Source organism: Macrosteles quadrilineatus, unplaced genomic scaffold (genome assembly GCF_028750875.1).
Source record: "Macrosteles quadrilineatus isolate MER2022 unplaced genomic scaffold, UCM_ALF_1.0 Scaffold_9__3_contigs__length_116548681, whole genome shotgun sequence".
NCBI lineage: Eukaryota > Metazoa > Arthropoda > Insecta > Hemiptera > Cicadellidae > Macrosteles > Macrosteles quadrilineatus.
Window position 1 is genome coordinate 46,395,443 of NW_026542602.1, and position 23,125 is coordinate 46,418,567.

Consider the following 23,125-nt stretch of genomic DNA (forward strand, 5'->3'; position numbering starts at 1 on the left):
ACCGACAGTCACACTCCTCTGCTTCTAAGGGGTGAGTATATTTGGTAGCTAATTTATTAAATCAGGGCCACTTTAATAAATGGGCCCGAGCCCAAGGGTGCAAGAGGTTTTAGGTTTGTTGGTGTTGCAATGAAGAGATCCCCCACAACTGCGGGCCTGGATTAAAGCGCTCATAGCAGTACTTTCCTCAGATAACCTTAAGGATTTTGTTGACAATAGCACAGTCAAACATAACCAAACATGGAACACCGTAAAACTGCAAGAAAAACAAAAATAAGGCTTCATATTCTACAACAGGATAAAAGCACTTTTTCAGTATATAAATTCGAAGCTATGGCATGTGGAACGATTTGTTACTCGGTGCAGGTACTAATCTTATGTCCAGTTTCAGAACATTGCTGTCACAAGTGCGGCCGTAGATACAAATACAAGCGAAGCATGACTCGTCATCTGAGGTATGAATGCGGAGCCGAGTGGTTGTTTCCATGCAGCTTCTGTACCTACAAAGCGAAGCAGAAGGCTCACTTGATGAGTCATATTGCTCTCAGGCATTGTAAAAGTGCAACTTGAATAGTTAAATGAATCTTCTAATATGCTTGTATTCATTTCCCTGTGGTATGTCTCTACAAAAGAATGTACAAATTTAATGTATGTTCTGAAGTTATTTGGGTGGTTCCTTACCTCTTTAGGGCTCATTAAATCCTCTGATCAGTGAATCAGCTGGATTTGCAATTTAGGTGGATTGAAAGTAGTACCAACATACCCTATCCACGGTGATATATTGGTATCACTTCAGAACGTTTATTTATGTAGGTACTTAGTTTCAAACTTTTTATTTGACGTACCGGTACTCTTAACAACATAGGATAATAATGTGTTTGTTTGAGTTTGTTTGAGAGCGCTCTCAGACTTTGTTGAGGAAGTGTCATGGGCCTTGGATGAGTCGCATAGCACAATGGGGGTGTTTTGTGACTTATCCAAGGCGTTTGACTGTGTCAATCATGATATCCTCATTAAAAAACTAGAGTCGTATCCCTTTTCTGGAAATTCAGTGTCATGGTTGAAATCTTACTTAAATAATCGCTATCAGAGAACAGTCATTTGTAAAGATAATTTAAAAGTAAAGTCAGAATGGCAAAAAATTAAAATAGGTGTGCCTCAAGGTTCGATTTTGGGACCTCTTCTATTTCTTATATATATCAATGATCTTCCAAAAAATGTTTCAAATAATCTAATTCTGTATGCAGATGATACTACTGCAGTAGTTAAAACAAAAAACAATGAGGGATTAAAACATAAAATTGAAGAAAGCCTAACCGAATTGGGGAAGTGGTTTGAGATCAATGGATTGAAAATGAATGAAGAGAAAACCAAATTTGTAAGATTTTGTACACCTCAATCAATGGCACTCACTGATCAATCTCAACCAACTGATGATAATGTAAAATTTTTAGGGCTATATATTGATAAACACTTGACCTGGAGTAAGTGCATTCAGTCGGTAATTGGAAAATTAAATTCAGCCTGTTTTCAAATGTTATGCTTAAGAAATTCTATAGACCTGAAAACTTCTGTCATGCTCTATTATGCTTACTTTTATTCAATAGTTCAGTATGGAATTGAATTTTGGGGGTTCGCCTCTGAAATTGAAAAAGTTTTTAAAATTCAAAAAAAGTTTATAAGAATTATGACTTTTTTACCATGGAAATCTTCGTGCAAAACAGTTTTTAAAGAATTGAATATTATGACTATTCCAAATTTGATTATTTACAAAACATTGTTAGCGGTGCATTCAAATTTTGATGACTACATTAGCGAAAACTTTGACCACATATATAACACTAGATTTAAAAATAATTTCCAATATCCGAGACACCGACTGAAGCTTGTAGAAAAAACACCTAAATACATGGGAAAAAAACTTTTTAATAAACTACCCTCAACTCTAAAAAATGTAATTAATAATAAATCTTTTAAAAGCAGCCTTGCTGATTTTCTGATTAGCAAAACGTATTACAGTGTTAATGATTACCTCAATGAAACTAACCAATCAATATGACTCTATTTTGTATGACATAGAAACTAATTTTTTTTTCTGTCATCGTTTAACTAATTTTGCCAACTTGTTTACAAACATTTTTTATGCATAAGACATATTGTTGTACATTAGGTTAAGTTAGTAATAATTTTGACAATGTCATCTGTTTTTTAGCTGTGCTATGATTTAAAACGTTGATGTCACAATAAAAAATTATTTATTTTATTTATTTATTTTATTTGTTTATAAAGTGTATAAACCTGTTAGCAGAGTAAAAACGGATATCTTATTTTAAATACCACCTCACCTATGGTTTTCCACCGTGGGAGGGACTCACCTTGGAAAAAATATTAGTTGAGCAGAAAAGGGATTTAAAATTTCTCGCAGGTCTCAGTTCCCAGAAAAGTCAAATTATATATATCTGTGAATTAATCTTTAACCCACAGATAAAAAAGATACCTGCACAAAACACCACGCCAGAAATTTACTCAAATTTATTCCTACCAACACTACCACCCCCTGCTACATTCTTTATCCCATCAAACACACCTCTGCATTTCAAAAAGAAACTATCTTGCCCAGTATAGGACTTTAAAGCAATGATGTTCGCTTAGGTTAAACAAAAATTAACCACATTACACAAGTTCAATTTCACAATTTAAATCTCAAAAATACAGTGCATCCCCTACGATTCATATCCATAAATACAAATTTCAGACATTTTGTTGCAGAACATATGATTAGGACAGATCCCTAATTTGTTTTTACCTAGGAAAACATGTGCAGGCCATTTTTTACAAAATTTGTTTCCGGCAAAAACCTATGAAGAATTTTTTATGTAAAATATCCTTAGAATAATCTTCTCACCAATGGTAGCCTTAGAATATTATTTCTTTATTTCCTATTTTGCAGCATCTACCTGCGACGTGTGTGGCAAGTCGTACAAATACCGTCGCAGCATGTTGCGCCACAAACGCTACGAGTGTCAACGGACAGCAGGCCAATTTCCTTGCCCCTTCTGTCCATACCACACCAAGTGGAAGTCAAATCTACAAAGCCATATGCTTTTCAAACACGTATCGAAATAATATCTGTTGCAGTATCAATAAAACAAGATTTACAACAACGGTTTCTTCTTTTAGTTCCTCTCGATGTAGTCGTTCCTTTCCTGTTTAAAAGAGTTGGATGGTATTTTTTTCTTATGATAGATGAACTTTTAACTGAGTAGCTAGTTATCTAGTTGGATAGTGCTCGCTTTGTCACCAGGTCCTAAAAGAAAAGACAGTAGCTTTTTGATGGTTCACAATTGGGCCCAGCTGTCCTTTATAACTTAAGTAACAGCAACACGTAAGTTACACAGTTATTTATTTATTTTTTCATCCACGCAAACACACTATTTAAGGTATTTTAAGGTGACAATAATATTTTATTTTCAATACATGATACCATGGATTGTTTGATCTGAAGTAGGCATCCCATCTAAATAGACCAGTCTCAATTTTTATATTAAAAATAATTTAATCATCCAGTCACAGAATGCACTAGTGTCAATATTTTTGTTTTAAACTTTATTCTTTGTTAATGAGATTGTTGATGTGACTTAGTTGGTTTAGCTTACTATAGGTCGTCTTAAGTTTGACTTGGTTAAAATGTTTGGGTATTCTTCAAAAATCTGTAATTTACATCAGAGCAATCTATCGGTGGATCAATTCAACTTCGTCCATTTTGATTTTTTTTACTGGCACAATTTTTACATTGGGGTGGAATGTCTATAGTTATCTCAATAGCCATAGATCAGTATTGCTAATTTATTATAGGAGACAAGTGTCAAATAATATATACAGGAAATAAAACAAAAATATAATTCTATCATCTATGGGCTAGGCCCAGCACAATTATCTTATGAAATACAGTGGGTCTTGTTAATAAGATACTATTCTGTTGTCATATAATTTTGAACTTATTAAAATTTTTTTCTATACAATTTTGATCTTGCGTTTGATTTTTTTTTAAAGAAGGAACTCAAGCGTCTGATACTGAGTAGTTACTAATATTTTAATCTTCATAAATTATGGAAATGTTATCCATAACATATTGGCTAATAATACGTTTGATCAGGATGTTAACTTTATTAATCTAAGCAAAGGAATTTCTGATTTTTTTTTTTTTTTTTTTTTTGTGATGGAGTATAAAAACGCCTTTCTACTGAATTCGATCAATTATCTTCAATTCTTCAACCAATATCTCGAAGAACATCGAACACACACATTTTACTAGTAACTAATTTTCTTTGAATATTTTTATCAACTTAATCCATCATTATTTTTCAGCTCACCACTTTGCTGTATCCAAAGAGTTTCCGTGTGTTGAGTGTGGAAGATCGTACAACCGCAAAGACAATCTTCTTCGTCACCAGAAATTTGAGTGCGGTCAAGATCCCAAGTTTTTCTGTCACGTTTGTCCTTACAACTCCAAACACAAGGCGAACCTAATGGCACATATTCGTCGTAAACACATGGACGTCGCTCTAACTACTGAAGTTTAGTACTTGATTTTGGATGCAAACCTGCCTTTGTGTCACTAATTTGTTTGTAATAAATATTTATATGGATTTGTTGTCATTGGGAAGAATCAATGTACTGTTATTAAACATTCACTTTTGGATACTAACGTTCCATTAATAGTCAAAGATGGTACTTAGGTTGGTTATCATAGTGATTTTGGGAATAAATTGTTGTAAGTTTACCGGGCTTGTTTGTGTAAATTTTCTGGAAACTTGTAAGATATATCTTGAGGCAATTTTTAACTCATTCAATCATCAAGTGGTTAAATTGAGGTTTTTAGCTAAACAGGTGAAAACCCTCACTTTATTTTTACATGTATGTGCCTATTTTCACAGTGTATATATGGCCAACATTAAAATCCTATTAAACCTTCGAGTCTTGTACCTAGATTTTTCTGTCACAAAAGTCTCTAAGAATAATTGTCATGGTAAGAAAAATATAAGAACTGAGGAAAATGAAATAAAAATTAACTATTGATATGTTAATATTTTTTTTTACATTTGTACTATTATTTCTTTCTTTCTTTCTTTTTAAAACAAAAACGTGACAAATATATATAGTTTTTTTTACATAATTATTATAATGTAAATATATGTTATATACTGCTGTTGATTTTTTAATCCACTCCCAACTTTGGTCAATAATATACTGAACTGGTATGCACTAATAAGTATTAAATTAACATTTTACTCCGGGAGAAACCCAGTATGTTGGGATATTTATAGACATGCACTGTGGATGTGATGCTCCCTGGTGTGGATTAACATCCGCACTAGTGAGTACTACGACTATACACAGTGCTATCCTGATAATTAGACCAATTCGTTAATTACAAGGAAAAAATCTGGTCGGATTCCACTCTAAACTGTAAGTCCCTTAGTTGTCATTGGCTGTATGGGCTATTAATTAACAGCTGTGTCTAAGGAAAACTTCAGCCTTAGTCACAAACAAAACTACAAATCTCATCCTACACTCGATCTTCACTATTTGGGTTAAAATATGCACATAGTGGCGTCCCCATCTTAAATAATTGTTATAATTGTAAATCAAATTATACCTTAATTTCAATTTCCTTGATCCACTGTTAGTGGTATAGACTGTTTCAACGTTTATTGCTTTTAGAGTAACCTAATTGTTGTTTAAGCTAAATTTCTTCTTATTATCTAGGTTACGTACCTTATACAGTCAAAACAGTTCTGATACAGTCACTAAAGGACGATGCGCATTTCAGAGCTTTTAAGCTCTATCTTCAGGTCCGTGGATACATTTGTCAATTCATCTTGCAGATTCGTCAAAATATTTAAACATTAAAAACACATAACACAAACACATAATTCATTACGTTAATACAGGTACTGTACATGTGCCGGCCGGCTATAGATCCCGAATGAGAGTCGGGATCTATAGCCGGCCGGCACATGTACAGTACCTGTATAAACGTAATGAATTATGTGTTTGTGTTATGTGTTTTTAATGTTTAAATATTTTGACGAATCTGCAAGATGAATTGACAAATGTATCCACGGACCTGAAGATAGAGCTTAAAAGCTCTGAAATGCGCATCGTCCTTTAGTGACTGTATCAGAACTGTTTTGACTGTATAAGGTACGTAACCTAGATAATACTTTGAATAACAGTTCAGGAGGCAAAATAATGAATAAATTTCTTCTTCACAATTTAATAATGAATTTAGGTACCTACGTAAGTTTATCCTTTGAACTGTATATATTTTTTTAAATCTAAATGTACATTCATACAAAATGGTAATTGTTTTCCAGCTATTAGCTACACATCCTTCAAGGTCACAGACAAATTCTCTTGTGAGAAATGTGGAAGATCTTACAACCGGAAAGACAACTTACAGCGACATCAGAAATTGGAGTGTGGACAAGATCCAGGCTTCTTTTGTCCGGTTTGTCCTTATAAGACCAAACACAAGAGTAGCCTGCGCAAACATGTTTGCCTAAGACACGTGGAATATGCTAAAACTATTAATTTTGTGATTTAGGGATGCAAAATGTATCAGACTTGTACATAAGAGACTAAAAGAATTATTCTGTGTACTATAAAAATGTTTGTGAGCACAAATTGTTTAAGTTTTGTATTTAAGCTGTGTAAAACATTTGTTACTATCATTCATTCAACTTTAAAAAAGCTTGACCGAAAATTGATCTTTTTGGAGGATTTCTTGATGGCCTTATTGTTAGTTTATGCAATTAGAAACTAAAAAAAAAACTTATTTTGGCACTTGATTAGCATTCATTTTAAATAATTAAATTTTGTGAACAAATAAACATTTGTTATATTTAGCATTGTGTTTTGCTTAGTTACAGATACACAACCTAAAATTGTTATTTGTGTAACTCGTGTGCGAAGCAGGACTTTGCTGCACACGAGAGAAACGTTTACGTACCAGCCACAGGCGAGTGTGGAAAGTTTTCTCGAGTACACCAATGGCACTTTGCACTCTTGTTACAAATGATATTTTCCTACAGTTACTATAAAGCATCGAAATAATTAGTTTTTCAAACAGTAAATATCGTGTTTATGCTTAGGTTATAAATCCAAGCGTTTGAACGAAATGGGAAACAAATGCACCATCTGATCGTAGTTGTAGTATCTTTAAATGCTGCCAACCTATTTCCAAGCGTACACGGATTATGTGCATGATAAAAGCGCGCTGTTTTGTGTTGTTTGGTTGGAATACTGGTGTGCGGAAAAAAAAACTGTGCGGCAAAAGTAAGTGAATGCATCAATTAGCAACTTTCTGTACTAATCAGTGCAAGGAAGCCCACTTTGTCAGGTGACTGTAGGAATAATATATATTACGCGATGGCTAAATTGCTAGCTAAAGACAATGGTTTTAGTTCCATAATTTCACAACCATATTTACATTTGTGCATAGTTTTTATTTTTTTGCTACATTTTGCGACTAATTTAATGTTTTGTTTCGAGGTCCCTAGAGGCCAAAATCACCATCCATTCAAATTCTTATATATATATGTGTCCGTTAGCACGATAACTCGAGCAAAATTTATCCGATTTCGATGAAATTTGGTATGAACGTGTAAACCCACATTTACTTAACAGGTTCGCAAACCAGCTTGATCGGACTATAGGAACGGGGTTTTATCGGGTACAAATGGGGGTTTTCCCATATTCACCCTATAAAAACATAAAATTTTGCAATGTTTTTACAACCATTTTGTAGAGCTTGAAAAAACAAATAACTTGTTATGTTGAAGTGTTATAATGCGCCTAATGCTTACAGAGAAAATTCCAAAAAATTGTAATTATAAAATTCCCATGTTATTATTATGGAGAATAAATAAACTGTTGTAGTTTGACTGTTTATGGACATATTTTGATCAAATTTGGAAAGTTCATTTATTTTATGCTAAACCATTAACTTTTCACAAATAGAAATACTTTTTGCCCTCCCTGTTGCAGCAAACCTAAGTACTCATTAAAATAATGCTATTTAGATAGGGAATAAATAGGATATTTTTTTTGGAGATATTTCATTGTAAATCCAATCAGGCAAATAGAAATTTGCTTATACTGCAGGTTTGCTGCGGCGGGGGTATTAATAAATTTTTTGTATATTTTTAGCACTTACTCCAGTATTGAATGTTTATCCAACCTTTAATTGTTTTCCAGTGATTGGCTACACATCCTTCAAGATCAAAGACAAATTCTCTTGTGAGAAATGTGGAAGATCTTACAACCGGAAAGACAACTTACAGCGACATCAGAAATTGGAGTGTGGACAAGATCCAGGCTTCTTTTGTCCGGTTTGTCCTTATAAGACCAAACACAAGAGTAGCCTGCGCAAACATGTTTGCCTAAGACACGTAGAATATGCTAAAACTAATAATTTTTTTATTTAGGGATGCAAAATATCTCCCACTTGTTCATATAAGAGACCAAACTGTTTACTCAAATTAATTAAATTTTGTGTTTTACCGGTGTAAAACATTTTCGAATATCATTAATTCAATTTTCAATAAGGTTAGCTAGCAGTAATTTAACTTTTTTGACAATTTTTATGGTCTTATTGTTGGGTTAGGCGATGAAAATTTAAATTGTTAATTCATTACTTTATGAACTAAAAAATCATATTTGTGCATACTTGTACATGATTTATATGTATTTAAAAATACTTTGCTGTTATGAACTAATAAATATTTTTTACATTTATGTTAGGTAGTTTTTTTCTATACACAACCTAAATCAAAAATATTACATCATGTTTCTCCAACCTTCACTTAGTCCTTATTGTTACTAGTTTGTTACCATCAGATATAATTAGATTTACGGTTCACTAATAATTTTAACCCCTGTTACAAATTACAGACTCTGGATACGAAGTGGTCTTGAAGGATGGCAAGGAAAGGTTTGTTTGCGTGTCCTGCGGACGATCGTACAGCCGCAAACCCAATCTGCGTCAACACCAACGATACGAGTGCAACACTGAACGTCAGTTTGCGTGCCCAGTCTGCGCATACAGAGCCAAACGGAAAGGGACTCGGAATACACATATTAGTCTGATACATCCCGAGTACTGGCAACAACACAGCTTAACACTCACGAAATAAATCTTGTGACATTGAGTGCATCTATGATTTTTTTGCTAGGATTGTCGGTACTTACGTATTAAACGGAGGCCACATTTTGTCAGCGCGCTGCGGCGGTTATGTTAGGTTGGGTTATCGTAAATATTATGTGTGTAGGACTTTTCTCGCTTCGTTATGAATCGAACGATACCAGACGAGTTATACTTTCTATTATGATAACCCAACCTAACATAACCGCCGCAGCGCGCTGACAAAATGTGGCCTCCGTTTAATACGTAAGTACCGGATTGTCTATGGATCCATGAAAAATAATATTTCAGGGTTTTTTTTAAGAGTTAATATTGGAAATCTGTTTTTTAGTCACAAATAAATTTGATTTGTTAAACTTTTGTTTGTTTGTTCTATAAACAGATATTTTTTAATTAATACTTTAACAAAGGTTACTTCTTATGAAGAAGACGCAAGCCAACTAAGCAGTTTTTTCATTGTTGTATAGAGTAAATAAGTTTACTGACTTTTTTCATCCTGGCTCAAATATAGCTCAAATAAACAACTACCACTCAAAAACAAAGGCAAACAAAAAGGTACTAAATGGATTATACAATATTATACAAAACCTAATTTGGTTCGGTCTTAGTTTCAGAGTTCATGAAGAGTATACAAGGAATAAAAAATCCGTCGGTATTTGTGTGTCCAAACTGCGGTAGAAAATACAACAGGAAAGACAACCTTCAAAGGCATTTGAAGTATGAATGTGGCGTGGATCCGAGATTTCAATGTCTTTATTGTGACTATAAAGCCAAACAAAAGGGAAACTTGCGAACACACATGGCGCTTAAACATCAACAGATCAATGATATATCAATGTCTTGTTGAAATATCAAACTTAAGGGGACTGTGACCGTAAAAATTATCAAAAATTGCCATTTTTATTTTTTGGTCTTTTATTATTAATTAAAATCTTCTGATTACAACGGTATAATTATTTTTTTTCCAGCTTGACTGGAAGTTAGTAAAAAAAATAAAAGAAAATGTTTTTACCCGGTCTCATAGCAACAAAAAATTGTTTAGTTATCTTGAAAGCTAGCCAAACACTTTTATATGTATGGGTAATATTAATCTCAAGCAGTGATTTTACTTTGAGGGTTGGCTAACCTGTTTTATTGTGTTTGCTGCTTTGGCTGTGTGAAAATCATATGTCTTCTGCTTTCAGTGATTACATGCTGTGTTTGTAAACATTTTGAATAATGTGTTTGTAAACATTTTGAATAGGTAGTATAAGATTCAGTAGAGATTGTTCGTTTTAGTGATTGTAGTTTGTTTTCTTTATATAATATGGGAAATAAAAAGAAAATAGGTTCTAGACATCGAGTGTATAAAAGGATACCACAACAGAAGAGAAGTATTCCTCATAAAGCATCAGAAGGTAGGCCTTCAATGGAAACTGTAACCTCTGAAGATTTAGTATCTAGTCCTAGGCCTATGACTCCTCCAAGTTCAAATAGGAAGTTTAAGGTTAGTAGCCACTTAGATTACTACAAATTATGGTCTGGAGAAGAAATGGAATTTGATATAGTCGATGTACAACAAGTTTTTAATGAAATCAGTGAAATTGCTGTCTGTAAAAAGTGTTTCCACAGTCTGTCGATGAAAAAGAGTGCCATTGAAGGCTTAGCTATGCGACTGAAAGTTTTTTGCACTAATTGTGAAACAAATAAAGACATTTTGAACTGTATAAAGGTAGAAGAAACAATAAATGAAAAGACAGTGTCCTATTATGACCTAAACCTTCGTCTCGTACATGGTTTACGACAAATAGGCAAAGGTTATACGGCAGGGCTAACTTTCCTTGGATGTATGAATTTGCCCCCTCCACCTACCAAGTAGGTACCAAAAGCATGGAGCTTTATTGTTGAGTAAAGTTGAAGAAGTTACCAAGAAGAGTATGAGAAATGCTGCTAAGGAAGCTATTTTACTAAATGGTGGGCCTGATTTGACTGTGGCCGTGGACGGAACGTGGCAAAAGAGGGGACATACCTCGCTAAATGGGGTTTTGTCGGTAACGTCGGCTGACACTAGCAAAGTCCTTGATGTTTCAGTGATGTCTAAGTTCTGTATTTGTAAAAATAGAGAAATAAACAATCATGAGACATCCTGTGCAGCAAACTACCTTGGCACAAGCGGAGGTATGGAGGTGCATGGGGCGTTGGAAATTTTTCGCCGGTCTGAAGAAGTGAATGGAGCCAGGTACGTGAACTTTTTGGGGGACGGCGATTCTAAAGCGTTTGATACTGTGAAGGAAGATAAAGTGTATGGTGATGATGTTGATTTTAATAAACTAGAGTGCATAGGACATGTGCAGAAGAGGATGGGCAAGCGGCTTATGAATCTAAAAATTAAAACTGCGAAAACAGCGCTACCGGATGGCAAGGGTTTAGGTGGTAAGGGTCGCCTTAGCCAGAGTAATATGCAAAAACTGCAAACATATTATGGCTTGGCTATCAGGAGGAATGTTCAAAGCGTGGAAGCCATGAGTAATGCTATATGGGCCGTTTTTTATCACACTATGTCCTCGGATAAGAATCCTATGCACCATCTTTGCCCTCGCGATAAAGACACGTGGTGTAAATATAACTTGAGTGTTCTCACAAAGCAAAGTTACCATCATAAAGACCACTTTCACCTTCCTGAAGAAGTTATGACCTACATAAAACCTATATTCACAGATTTGTCTGACCCAAAGTTGCTCGAACGATGCTTGGCAGGCAAAACTCAAAACCAAAATGAGTCGCTAAACAACGTCATATGGTCCATAATCCCCAAGAGGTCATTTGTTACCCTACCTACACTCAAATATGGTGTATACTCAGCAGTGAGTAGTTTCAATGATGGCTCATCAAGTAAAATTCGAGTGGTGGAAGCTTTGGGCCTTCGTCCGGGAAAGCATTTTGTGAACGCTATGAAAAAAATTGATATTATTCGGATCAAAGAAGCAGAAAAAAAAGTACAAGAAATAGCGAAGAAAATAAGAAATAGCAGAGCTCTAAAAAGGAAGCAGCTAGAAGAATTATTTGAGGAAAATGAAGACCCAGACAATCCCTCGTATTGTGCTGGGAACTACTAACTGCTCAGACTCTTTCACATGGGCCTACGTTTTCTGCGATTCCCGTAAGTTAGCTTTTTATAACTTTGATGTCACTTTTCTCAGCTATCTGTAGGACTAGAGTATCCAAATTTTTACCACATATTTTATACTTAATATACTAGTTCCTCCCAGAAGGATTTTGATTTATTACACCCACGAGTCACAAAAAAAATTTTTTTGTACTAAATTTCTATGAAAAAAATTGTAATTTTTTGAAAACTAAAAAAAAAACCCTTGGTGTAAATATTTTTTTTTAATCTTCTAGGAGGAACTAGATAAACATATGGCCTTTAAAATAAAAAAAAAATTAAGGCTCTACCTGTCATAGTTCTCTAGATAGCCTATGTGACATATAGATAACATTATATAAGATAGGCAGTCACAGTCCCCATGTTGAAGTGTTATAATGCGCCTAATGCTTACAGAGAAAATTCCAAAAAATTGTAATTATAAAATTCCCATGTTATTATTATGGAGAATAAATAAACTGTTGTAGTTTGACTGTTTATGGACATATTTTGATCAAATTTGGAAAGTTCATTTATTTTATGCTAAACCATTAACTTTTCACAAATAGAAATACTTTTTGCCCTCCCTGTTGCAGCAAACCTAAGTACTCATTAAAATAATGCTATTTAGATAGGGAATAAATAGGATATTTTTTTTGGAGATATTTCATTGTAAATCCAATCAGGCAAATAGAAATTTGCTTATACTGCAGGTTTGCTGCGGCGGGGGTATTAATAAATTTTTTGTATATTTTTAGCACTTACTCCAGTATTGAATGTTTATCCAACCTTTAATTGTTTTCCAGTGATTGGCTACACATCCTTCAAGATCAAAGACAAATTCTCTTGTGAGAAATGTGGAAGATCTTACAACCGGAAAGACAACTTACAGCGACATCAGAAATTGGAGTGTGGACAAGATCCAGGCTTCTTTTGTCCGGTTTGTCCTTATAAGACCAAACACAAGAGTAGCCTGCGCAAACATGTTTGCCTAAGACACGTAGAATATGCTAAAACTAATAATTTTTTTATTTAGGGATGCAAAATATCTCCCACTTGTTCATATAAGAGACCAAACTGTTTACTCAAATTAATTAAATTTTGTGTTTTACCGGTGTAAAACATTTTCGAATATCATTAATTCAATTTTCAATAAGGTTAGCTAGCAGTAATTTAACTTTTTTGACAATTTTTATGGTCTTATTGTTGGGTTAGGCGATGAAAATTTAAATTGTTAATTCATTACTTTATGAACTAAAAAATCATATTTGTGCATACTTGTACATGATTTATATGTATTTAAAAATACTTTGCTGTTATGAACTAATAAATATTTTTTACATTTATGTTAGGTAGTTTTTTTCTATACACAACCTAAATCAAAAATATTACATCATGTTTCTCCAACCTTCACTTAGTCCTTATTGTTACTAGTTTGTTACCATCAGATATAATTAGATTTACGGTTCACTAATAATTTTAACCCCTGTTACAAATTACAGACTCTGGATACGAAGTGGTCTTGAAGGATGGCAAGGAAAGGTTTGTTTGCGTGTCCTGCGGACGATCGTACAGCCGCAAACCCAATCTGCGTCAACACCAACGATACGAGTGCAACACTGAACGTCAGTTTGCGTGCCCAGTCTGCGCATACAGAGCCAAACGGAAAGGGACTCGGAATACACATATTAGTCTGATACATCCCGAGTACTGGCAACAACACAGCTTAACACTCACGAAATAAATCTTGTGACATTGAGTGCATCTATGATTTTTTTGCTAGGATTGTCGGTACTTACGTATTAAACGGAGGCCACATTTTGTCAGCGCGCTGCGGCGGTTATGTTAGGTTGGGTTATCGTAAATATTATGTGTGTAGGACTTTTCTCGCTTCGTTATGAATCGAACGATACCAGACGAGTTATACTTTCTATTATGATAACCCAACCTAACATAACCGCCGCAGCGCGCTGACAAAATGTGGCCTCCGTTTAATACGTAAGTACCGGATTGTCTATGGATCCATGAAAAATAATATTTCAGGGTTTTTTTTAAGAGTTAATATTGGAAATCTGTTTTTTAGTCACAAATAAATTTGATTTGTTAAACTTTTGTTTGTTTGTTCTATAAACAGATATTTTTTAATTAATACTTTAACAAAGGTTACTTCTTATGAAGAAGACGCAAGCCAACTAAGCAGTTTTTTCATTGTTGTATAGAGTAAATAAGTTTACTGACTTTTTTCATCCTGGCTCAAATATAGCTCAAATAAACAACTACCACTCAAAAACAAAGGCAAACAAAAAGGTACTAAATGGATTATACAATATTATACAAAACCTAATTTGGTTCGGTCTTAGTTTCAGAGTTCATGAAGAGTATACAAGGAATAAAAAATCCGTCGGTATTTGTGTGTCCAAACTGCGGTAGAAAATACAACAGGAAAGACAACCTTCAAAGGCATTTGAAGTATGAATGTGGCGTGGATCCGAGATTTCAATGTCTTTATTGTGACTATAAAGCCAAACAAAAGGGAAACTTGCGAACACACATGGCGCTTAAACATCAACAGATCAATGATATATCAATGTCTTGTTGAAATATCAAACTTAAGTGATGAGAGACGTGGCGAGATATAAACGTCCTGAAAAAGATCCTGGATTATTAGCTTAATGTTCAGTCATTGACTATATATACCTTATAGTCAATAGTTCAGTGAACTCATCAAAAATAAAAATTGACCAAGTGACTTTCAAGTCTTCCTTACAATTTAAGCTTTTGCTATGTAATTTTGTTTGAATATTTTTTTACTTCTTAGACAAGTTTGATCATACACTACTCTTGTTTAAGGAGACCTTATTTTAGGTTTTGCTAGTTATATTTTACTATTAAAAGTATAACGTCTACTCTTTTTGTTAAACATTCTAATCACTACACTAAGACTAGAACACTAGACTCTTGTATGTAGAGTATTTTTTTTCTTGTGTATTCAAGTATTCTTTAATTTTGATTTTTCATCAATAAAAATATGTAAATTTATGTGTTTAATCTTGAATTTTACCCTCCCCAAGGTTTTTTTTTCTTTCTAAAACTGTAATTTTTCATAGAATTCTATAAGAAGCAGTAATTAAAATTTGTTATTCATGCAATACATATTTTTATACACTTTTAATACCAACTAAAAAGACACTGTTTGATTTACCCTAAATTCAATTACAAAAACAAGAGACAATGTTTCTATTCTATTCTATTCTAAGACAATAAATTCTACCAATTGACTTATAGTTGTGTTATTCATTGTTTTAATCCACATAAAGTAGTATTATTGCTTGGTGACATCTAGATGTAACAACATATAAAGATTAAGTGTTATCTAGATATTTTTAAACCAAAAGTGGTATCTTTACTGGGGGAGGTTCTGTTGGAAGGATTGTATCAGTAGAATATAGCATTGGTTCCCTTTCCATGTGAATACTTTAAAACACCTAAAAAACTTTGTTTAAATAACACAACAGCAAAAATTTAAAAAAATAACAAAACTTGTTTAATTTGGTCTGTTTTTTCTTCTAAGAAAGGTTTGTTTCACTAAACATAAAGCAGAATTTTTGTATATTCATCATTCATTTACAATTTATTTGTGCATGTAGCTTTTGTGTCAGAACCCTACAAAACACTCAGCATTATTTGTATTTGGCATGTTCTTTAATAATGTTTTATAGATTGATGTTTTTACCAATCTCTTTTCCGGAGCACAATATTCTTAATCTACTTAACTCAACTCAAACAATGGTAAGTGTTTTATTCAAAATGTTCCTCAAATTCACTTTGTATAAAAGATAAGTTGCTTTGAAGCTGTTCCATGGTTATAACTGTGGCATGATTTTAAATATTTGTTACTGAAACTATTAAAAACTTACATATTCTCAATGTTTTTGGAATCGTGCTTTCTCATTACTTTGATTTTAATTGGTGTCTCATTGCTTTCATAAATCCTTAGTTTAAAAATATTAAGTAACACATGTTTTAAAGGCTTTTTTCCTTTGGCACAAGAAACCTTATTACCAAGGCATTTAAGATGCATTATTTATTTGACTATCTTATTGAAACTGTGTCACTCCCAATGATTTTGTAAGTTGATTTTTTATTAATAAATGTTAATGTAATTGAACTCCATTCACAAAATTTAGACGGTTTGAGGGTAAGTTCCCCCACTACTTTTTTTCTTATTGCAGCAGCTGATTGACGTTTTAGTTCATGGTAGGATGATTAAGTAGAGGGATGGATTTCTTCCCCTAAAACAGCCTAAATTGTTTTAACGGAGTATAGTTATGCATTCATGATGGTATAACAACCTGCAGATTATCAATAAATATAACAAATGTTTTAAATACCTGCTTAGATGGAAAAAGGTACATAAATTGCACTCTGGTATCAACACATGATCCTTAGGCTGTACTTGGACAAATGTAGGGATTTGTCAAAAATGTTGGCATGTTTCTGCTAAAGTATTCTCATTCTTAAAAAAGTACATCATGTACACACCCATAAAACTTGAAAACCAAAGAGCTCAATCAAGATAACTGATTTTGCTGGTTTATCGTAGAAACTAATCAAGTGCAGTTTTCAAAATCTTTAGAATTTTTTTTTTTTTTTTTTTTTTTTTTGGGTGACCACACATGCTAAACTACCTCAGTGAATCTTCCAAGGGTCTCCTTCATTGTATTACCCTTGTATACTCCATTGTTATGTAGATCTCCTAAATTTTTCAGATTACCCACCACACCCCGTGGGAGGACCCACAGCTCCATGGATGGCGTCCGTCTCTCTTCTCTCGTCCCAGAAGCACCCTTGCTTCAAGTGCGGAAGATCGTACAAACGGAAGGATCATCTGACACGACATCTCCGCTGGGAATGTGGAAAGACTCCGCAGTTTCAGTGTACCTTTTGTCCATATCGCGCCAAACAGAAATGCACTTTGAAAACCCATCTACTTAGCCGTCATCAACATTTTTAAGCTCCGTTTGTTTTAATCTTTGGATTACCAATGGGCATTTAAAGTGGTGTAAATCAAGGATTACCATTTACTCCATTTTTAGCAAGCTCATATATCACTTCATAGCTATGAAGTATAAGCTATTATCCCAGAATTCAACTTCATGGTCCCTTATTTTGCTTTACAAATAGTTTTAACATTCAAAGAAGTTTTTCTCTGTGAAGTAATAAGTATAAAATCAACCTTATAGTACTTCAAAATACCTCATAGTTCTTACAAGATTTTACTAATCTATTGTGTAATCATTTGTCCTCATGTGTTTTTACTGTTATAATAAAGAAAACTTTTTACTTGCGCTTTTATACAAAAGGAGGCGGGATTATTTGATGTTGTTATATTATACATACCAATTTCACTCCCTCTTACATTTTGGAATTTTTCCTATTGTATAAAACTGAAAGAGTTTAATAAATATTTCATTAAACCTTGTTAGTTTTGTGTTTTTATATGAAATGAGATTAATGTGTTCGATGTTACAATGTTGTCAATGCTTAGAATTTGTTGAAAAGAACAGATTCAGACTATCTAGCTGTACTTTATAGAAATCTCGAGCCTTACCTTTTACTGTATAAATGGTAACATCGAAATAATTAATTGTTTTGTTATAAATTTTAAAATAGAACGTTAGTTTTAATGATAGAAAATAAGTAAATGTATGTAAGTGTATGCCTATAATTTTTGGCAATTTTGCAGTCTTGCCTATAGAGAAGGGCCTCCTGAACAATTTTACCCCAAAAGTTACCACTTAAATACCATTTGTTTAACTCATGTAGGTTATAACAATCAATAATTAATTTGAGATATTAGAAATTAAATAATTTTAACTATTATAAATATTGATTTTGTTTGACCTTTAAAATAGTGTGCCAAAACACAGGGTCAAATATGTTAAATATAATTGATGTGATACTGATACTATAGTTCGGCCGCGTAGAAAGCGACCTCCTCCAGCATTGGTTTAGCATTAGCGCGCAGGTCGTTTTCTAAGCGGCCGAACTATAATCTTATTCTACTGCATTTCCTATTGCTGTGATGTCGTCTAGTTAAATATTTCGTTGTTTTGTTATAAAAGTTCTAGCAATAAAGTTCTCAAGTAATTGAAAGTGGTTGTAATGATTTTCCTATAGATTGTCTACAGTATCAAACTACCAAAAACCGAGCCTGTATTTGGTGTTTAAATAATGTGGGTTGCCCAGCCACTAATAAAATATCAGAAGAATTAAATAACTGTTAAAGCTTCAACTTTAACAATTTATTCTACACTCTCATAACAAATTTTGGTTTATTAAGATTATGCAGATGCTATGATTTATGTATTACATATATTTACATACCATACAAAGGGGCTTCAAAAGGATTTTAACTGTGAGATCATTAGCACTGCCATTAGGCTACTTCATTGAATTTTGGATAGGCCTTCTACAGTTAAACATTTGATTCATACGGACCAGCTATTGGCTAATTTTTTATTCAAAAAGAACATACTTAAATCAGCTACGTAGAATGTAATACAGTCTACAATTTTTCTTTCTCACTTAGTTCTGGTTACTGTGGCGGTTGATGAGGTAGAATTCAGTAATTTACATCATAATTTAAAGAAAAGACAGTTGGCTAGTAAGGAATTTTGAAAAGTAATATAATTTTAATTCTTGGAAGTCCTACATCAGGAGAAAATACCAATATTGTGGTCAGTGTTCTTTACTGTGCATCTATTAGCCCTGGACTCTAATGTTCTTAGGTAAGCTAGCTGAACTATATTCCTTTGCAAAAAATTCCTTACTAATTTACATCCACAGTCCTGTTGGCGGCCAAATTCAACTACTTTCATTGCATTGTTAAAACTTGCAACAAAAATTACTTAGCAGCATTGAAATCTAATGTCTATATCATTATCAAAGTTTCTACCATGAATACTTTGCTGTCCACTGATTTTCCGTCTCTGTCCAGGTTGCTACAAGTGCCAGAAGTGCGGGAAAGTTTACACGTTAAAGACAAATCTTTGTCGTCATGTGAATTTGGAGTGCGGCCAACCTCCGAAGTTCGCGTGTACTCTCTGTCCATATAAGGCTAAACGGAAAGGAACCCTCAAGACTCACATGTATATGAAACATCTTCTTCCAAATGGATCTAAAATCTAGTTGAAACTTAGAGGTAAAAAATTCAGAGGACACGGAAGATACGCAGTACCCTTGTGAGGAGTAGGTTTTGTTAAACTGTTTTGTACCAATTTGAGTATGTGATAGGTTTTTAGAACCCCCAGATCTATCATATGACTGTGAGGTTGGTATATAACTGTCCTATGCAAGCATTAATATGTGGTATCGCAACTTCACAATTGTGAAGCAGCCTAACTTGGGTCAGAGAGATGGGTTTATACAACAGGACCAATACTTCAATATTTTAAAACGTTTTTATTAGCTCGCTTTCTTGTCCGGTAAAAATTTTGCAATCAATTCTTTATTCATTTTTAACAGAAAGCACAGACAACTTGCCAACAGATATTTTTCTGTGTTTAGTAACTGGTACCACTTCACATGGTATACATCTTGTTTACAATTTAGCCGAAAAGCTTTAATTCAAGCGTGTTTCCTCTTTATTTTTTACATCTCTGTGGTTGAAATATTTTAAAAGTAATTCGTTAAAAACAAAATGTTAAAATATTGTTATCTTTGGTGTTAATTTATACTTGGCTTCGAGTGAATTAAAAATCATTGATTGTATTTTGTGGTATTTGTAATTCTTTACCATAATTTGTTTTTATAAATATATCTTTTCACAAAGAACAATACAGTGGGTTTGGTTTCTTTTTCACTTCGTATTTCTGAGAGACCTAAGCTGTTATATTTTTGTATCTTTTGTAAATTTTGTCGTCAAATTTTAAGATCAGAAATTAAGTACAGCATTCCTAATTTCTCATTGATTTACTTTATTGTATCTTCATTTTACATTGTTTTACAAAATATTTGTAAAATCTTGTTAAAAAACTGGTTTGGAGGGCAGCTAATGGAATTTGAATAAGTAAGATAAATAGTATAGTCAAGACTTTTTTGCTTATGCACTTAACCATATTTTTTGTAGGATGTCACAAGAAACCCTCTGTAAACAACAATTTGATGAGTTTATCACTCAGGGATGTTAAAGTTACATATGAATTAGCCAAGGTTTTCTTTTGCCCCCTAAACTATGTATTTTTTAAGTGCTAACTATGTGTTTTTTGTCTAGGCCGTCACATGTGCCCGAAGTGTGGACGAGAGTACACGCTGAAACATAACCTCACTCGCCACATCAGACTAGAATGTGGTGTTCCTCCGCAGTTCAGTTGTACGCAGTGTTCCTACAGGACTAGACACAAAAGTACACTCAAACTACATGTGTTCACCAAACACAATACTGTGTATAAGGACTAGCTTTTGTTTATGTGGGTACCAAATGTTACGTCACAACTTTGCTAGTCCTTATATAATTGATTTGTCCCAGGATTTAACTTCTATCAAGCCATGCATCCTTCTGCACGGCCATAAAATAATTCATGTCGTCAAGTGCATTCACGAAGAACACATAAAACTCTACTTGACATAACGAATACTAAACTTGGATTATTAGTCGAACAATAACGTTACACGGTTGGCAACAGTGCACTCAGAAGGACATAGGCTTGATGGAAACCAAAAAGGTCGTTCACTATTAGGATGAGTCAGAGTTGTGGAAGAAAATTTAGAATCATTTCTCAATTGAAGGAATTATACTCCTTCATTACACAACAACTTGTGTTTAATTACACTACATACATATTTTTACATGTTAGATAAATTTTATTTGATTTAAAAATTATTACTGTAATCTTATGTTTCTTGAATTTGTAATAACATTTTCTTTTAAATAAAGTAAGATTTTTATTAAACCCTTAACAAATTTTTATTACAACCAAGTTATGTGGAATTTTATGCGACTAATCTCATTTTGAAACATAACTTCAACACCCATAGTCAAATTCCTTACTGTATACTCCCTCTTGTCCGGCTCCTCGGGACCGAGGTCAGTCCTGATAACGGGTTTTCCGGTTAAACCGACGTCCCCAAACACTGGTTAAAACGAACCGTTTAAATGAATACTGTATACAGTATTTGATTGAAATTTAGGAGAGCATTGTATTTAGATACGTGATCACTGGTCTCAAATCTTTCTTACGAGAAAAGTATAGTTTCAGTGCCGCCCACTTCCTGCCGATCTAATCCGGTTAAACTGTGCTGATAAAAATTGTCCGGTTTAAGAGATGTCATTTCCGTTGAGTGTAGTCCGGTTAAATGGTGTCTGGATAAGAGGGAGTCTACTGTATTATGTTATTGAACAGCAAAATCATAACTGTGACCTTCAATAGTTGATGGTAGTCTTTTTGGGTATCTGTGTGGCTATACCACTCTTAGAATACTAAAACTTACCCGGATCAATCCTTAGAACGATTGTTTAACTCTAGACCCAGCTGACTTTGATTATTAAGCATTTAATAAATCATTCTAATAATAATAGGTTAAATACCTTGTATACGTCCTCAATCCAAGTAGTCTTTTATAATGACTATAGTTTAGGGGCCCCATTGTCAAATTTTCTGTCTTGTTAATTACTGTTTAAAGCATTGGTCACCGTTGAATTTTTTGTTTTGTTTTGTTTTGTTTTGTTTTTTGTTGGCCCCGAAACTATAGTCATTATAAAAGACTACTTGGATTGAGGACGTATACAAGGTATTTACCCTATTATTATTATTATTATTCAATCCAGGAGGCAAACATGGATAAATCATTCTCTCTGAAGAGCCAACTGATCTCAGTAACATATTATCATCATTGATTTAATATTTATATTCGATGATATGATTCATGAATTAAACTTTCATCTTCATTAGGTCTTAAATCACATTAAACTCTGGTGTGTTATCATTGTAGTATACATACCCATTTTATCATTTTCATTTTTAAACATTATATCTATCCAGCACGTATATCAATATCAAGTAATTAAAGTTAGAATATAAAAAATCTATGAAAAAAAATACTGTGTGACTAGTGTTATTAAAAAAACTCATCCATTCATTCTTCCAATCTTTTTTGAAACCAAAATATTTTCAAAGTAAATATTTAGGGCACCCATCTTTTACTTGAGGATATTATTCTGCTGATCGCCAGTTTGTTTGCAGGCCAGCACATGTGTCCGGACTGTGGGAAAGTTTACACTCTGAAGCACAACCTGACGAGACACCAGCGACTAGAGTGTAACAAAGAGCCGCAGTTCTCCTGCCACTTGTGTCCTTACCGAGCCAAGCAGAAGAGTAAACTCAAGTACCACCTGTACTGTAAACACGGAGAAGTTCAGCCTTCACGGGCATATCTCAATCTCTAGTCGCAATAAATGTTTATGTTACTTATGGGTTTGTTTCTCCTCTTAGCATTTTGGTACTGGACTTTACTCGATCGTTTTTGGACTGGGATGTCGATGTGAGAGGGTTGGATGGGTACGATCGTTCTTGTGGGTGGGATCAGTCTCAAAATATCGAGTACATATAGGTAGTGTATTTCTGTTTGAAACACAGAGTCATAGAGAGATTTGTTCACTACTTCATTCAAGATAGGACTCCTTTTAAGGTCAAAATCGATAGTGGAACCTCTATAGCAGGGCCCTAAAAAAGGTCACTCTTGATAACAAATGTGCTTTTTAAATTATCCTTGATTTTGTGCTACTCCTAATC

At 33.6% G+C, this 23,125-nt stretch overlaps 2 protein-coding genes across 2 annotated transcripts; both read left to right on the forward strand.

The window, feature by feature from the left end:
* The first annotated feature begins 438 nt into the window (after positions 1 to 438).
* On the forward strand, positions 439 to 20,656 carry LOC129003404 (zinc finger protein 425-like). The gene is made up of 12 exons (XM_054431695.1): positions 439 to 553; positions 2,951 to 3,114; positions 4,369 to 4,480; positions 6,381 to 6,542; positions 8,263 to 8,424; positions 8,959 to 9,081; positions 11,342 to 11,620; positions 13,139 to 13,300; positions 13,835 to 13,957; positions 17,102 to 17,269; positions 19,333 to 19,483; positions 20,608 to 20,656. The coding sequence occupies exons 1-12, from the start codon at positions 439 to 441 to the stop codon at positions 20,654 to 20,656; spliced, it is 1,770 nt and encodes a 589-aa protein (XP_054287670.1).
* Positions 20,657 to 20,726: 70 nt separating this feature from the next.
* On the forward strand, positions 20,727 to 22,804 carry LOC129003920 (longitudinals lacking protein, isoforms A/B/D/L-like). Its single transcript, XM_054432264.1, has 2 exons — positions 20,727 to 20,803; positions 22,577 to 22,804. The coding sequence occupies exons 1-2, from the start codon at positions 20,755 to 20,757 to the stop codon at positions 22,777 to 22,779; spliced, it is 252 nt and encodes an 83-aa protein (XP_054288239.1). The 5' UTR covers positions 20,727 to 20,754; the 3' UTR covers positions 22,780 to 22,804.
* The last annotated feature ends 321 nt before the right edge of the window (positions 22,805 to 23,125 follow it).

Excerpts from the sequence above, each read along its gene's own strand:
- LOC129003920 (XM_054432264.1), top strand. The coding sequence starts at position 20,755 with ATGTGTTCACCAAACACAATACTGTGTATAAGGACTAGCTTTTGTTTA. Across the intron at positions 20,804-22,576 it reads AAGGACTAGCTTTTGTTTAT|GCCAGCACATGTGTCCGGAC; the intron begins GTGGGTACCAAA and ends GTTTGTTTGCAG.
- LOC129003404 (XM_054431695.1), top strand. The coding sequence starts at position 439 with ATGACTCGTCATCTGAGGTATGAATGCGGAGCCGAGTGGTTGTTTCCA. Across the intron at positions 13,958-17,101 it reads ATACGAGTGCAACACTGAAC|ATTACCCACCACACCCCGTG; the intron begins GTCAGTTTGCGT and ends TAAATTTTTCAG. Across the intron at positions 19,484-20,607 it reads GGAACCCTCAAGACTCACAT|GCCGTCACATGTGCCCGAAG; the intron begins GTATATGAAACA and ends TTTTTTGTCTAG.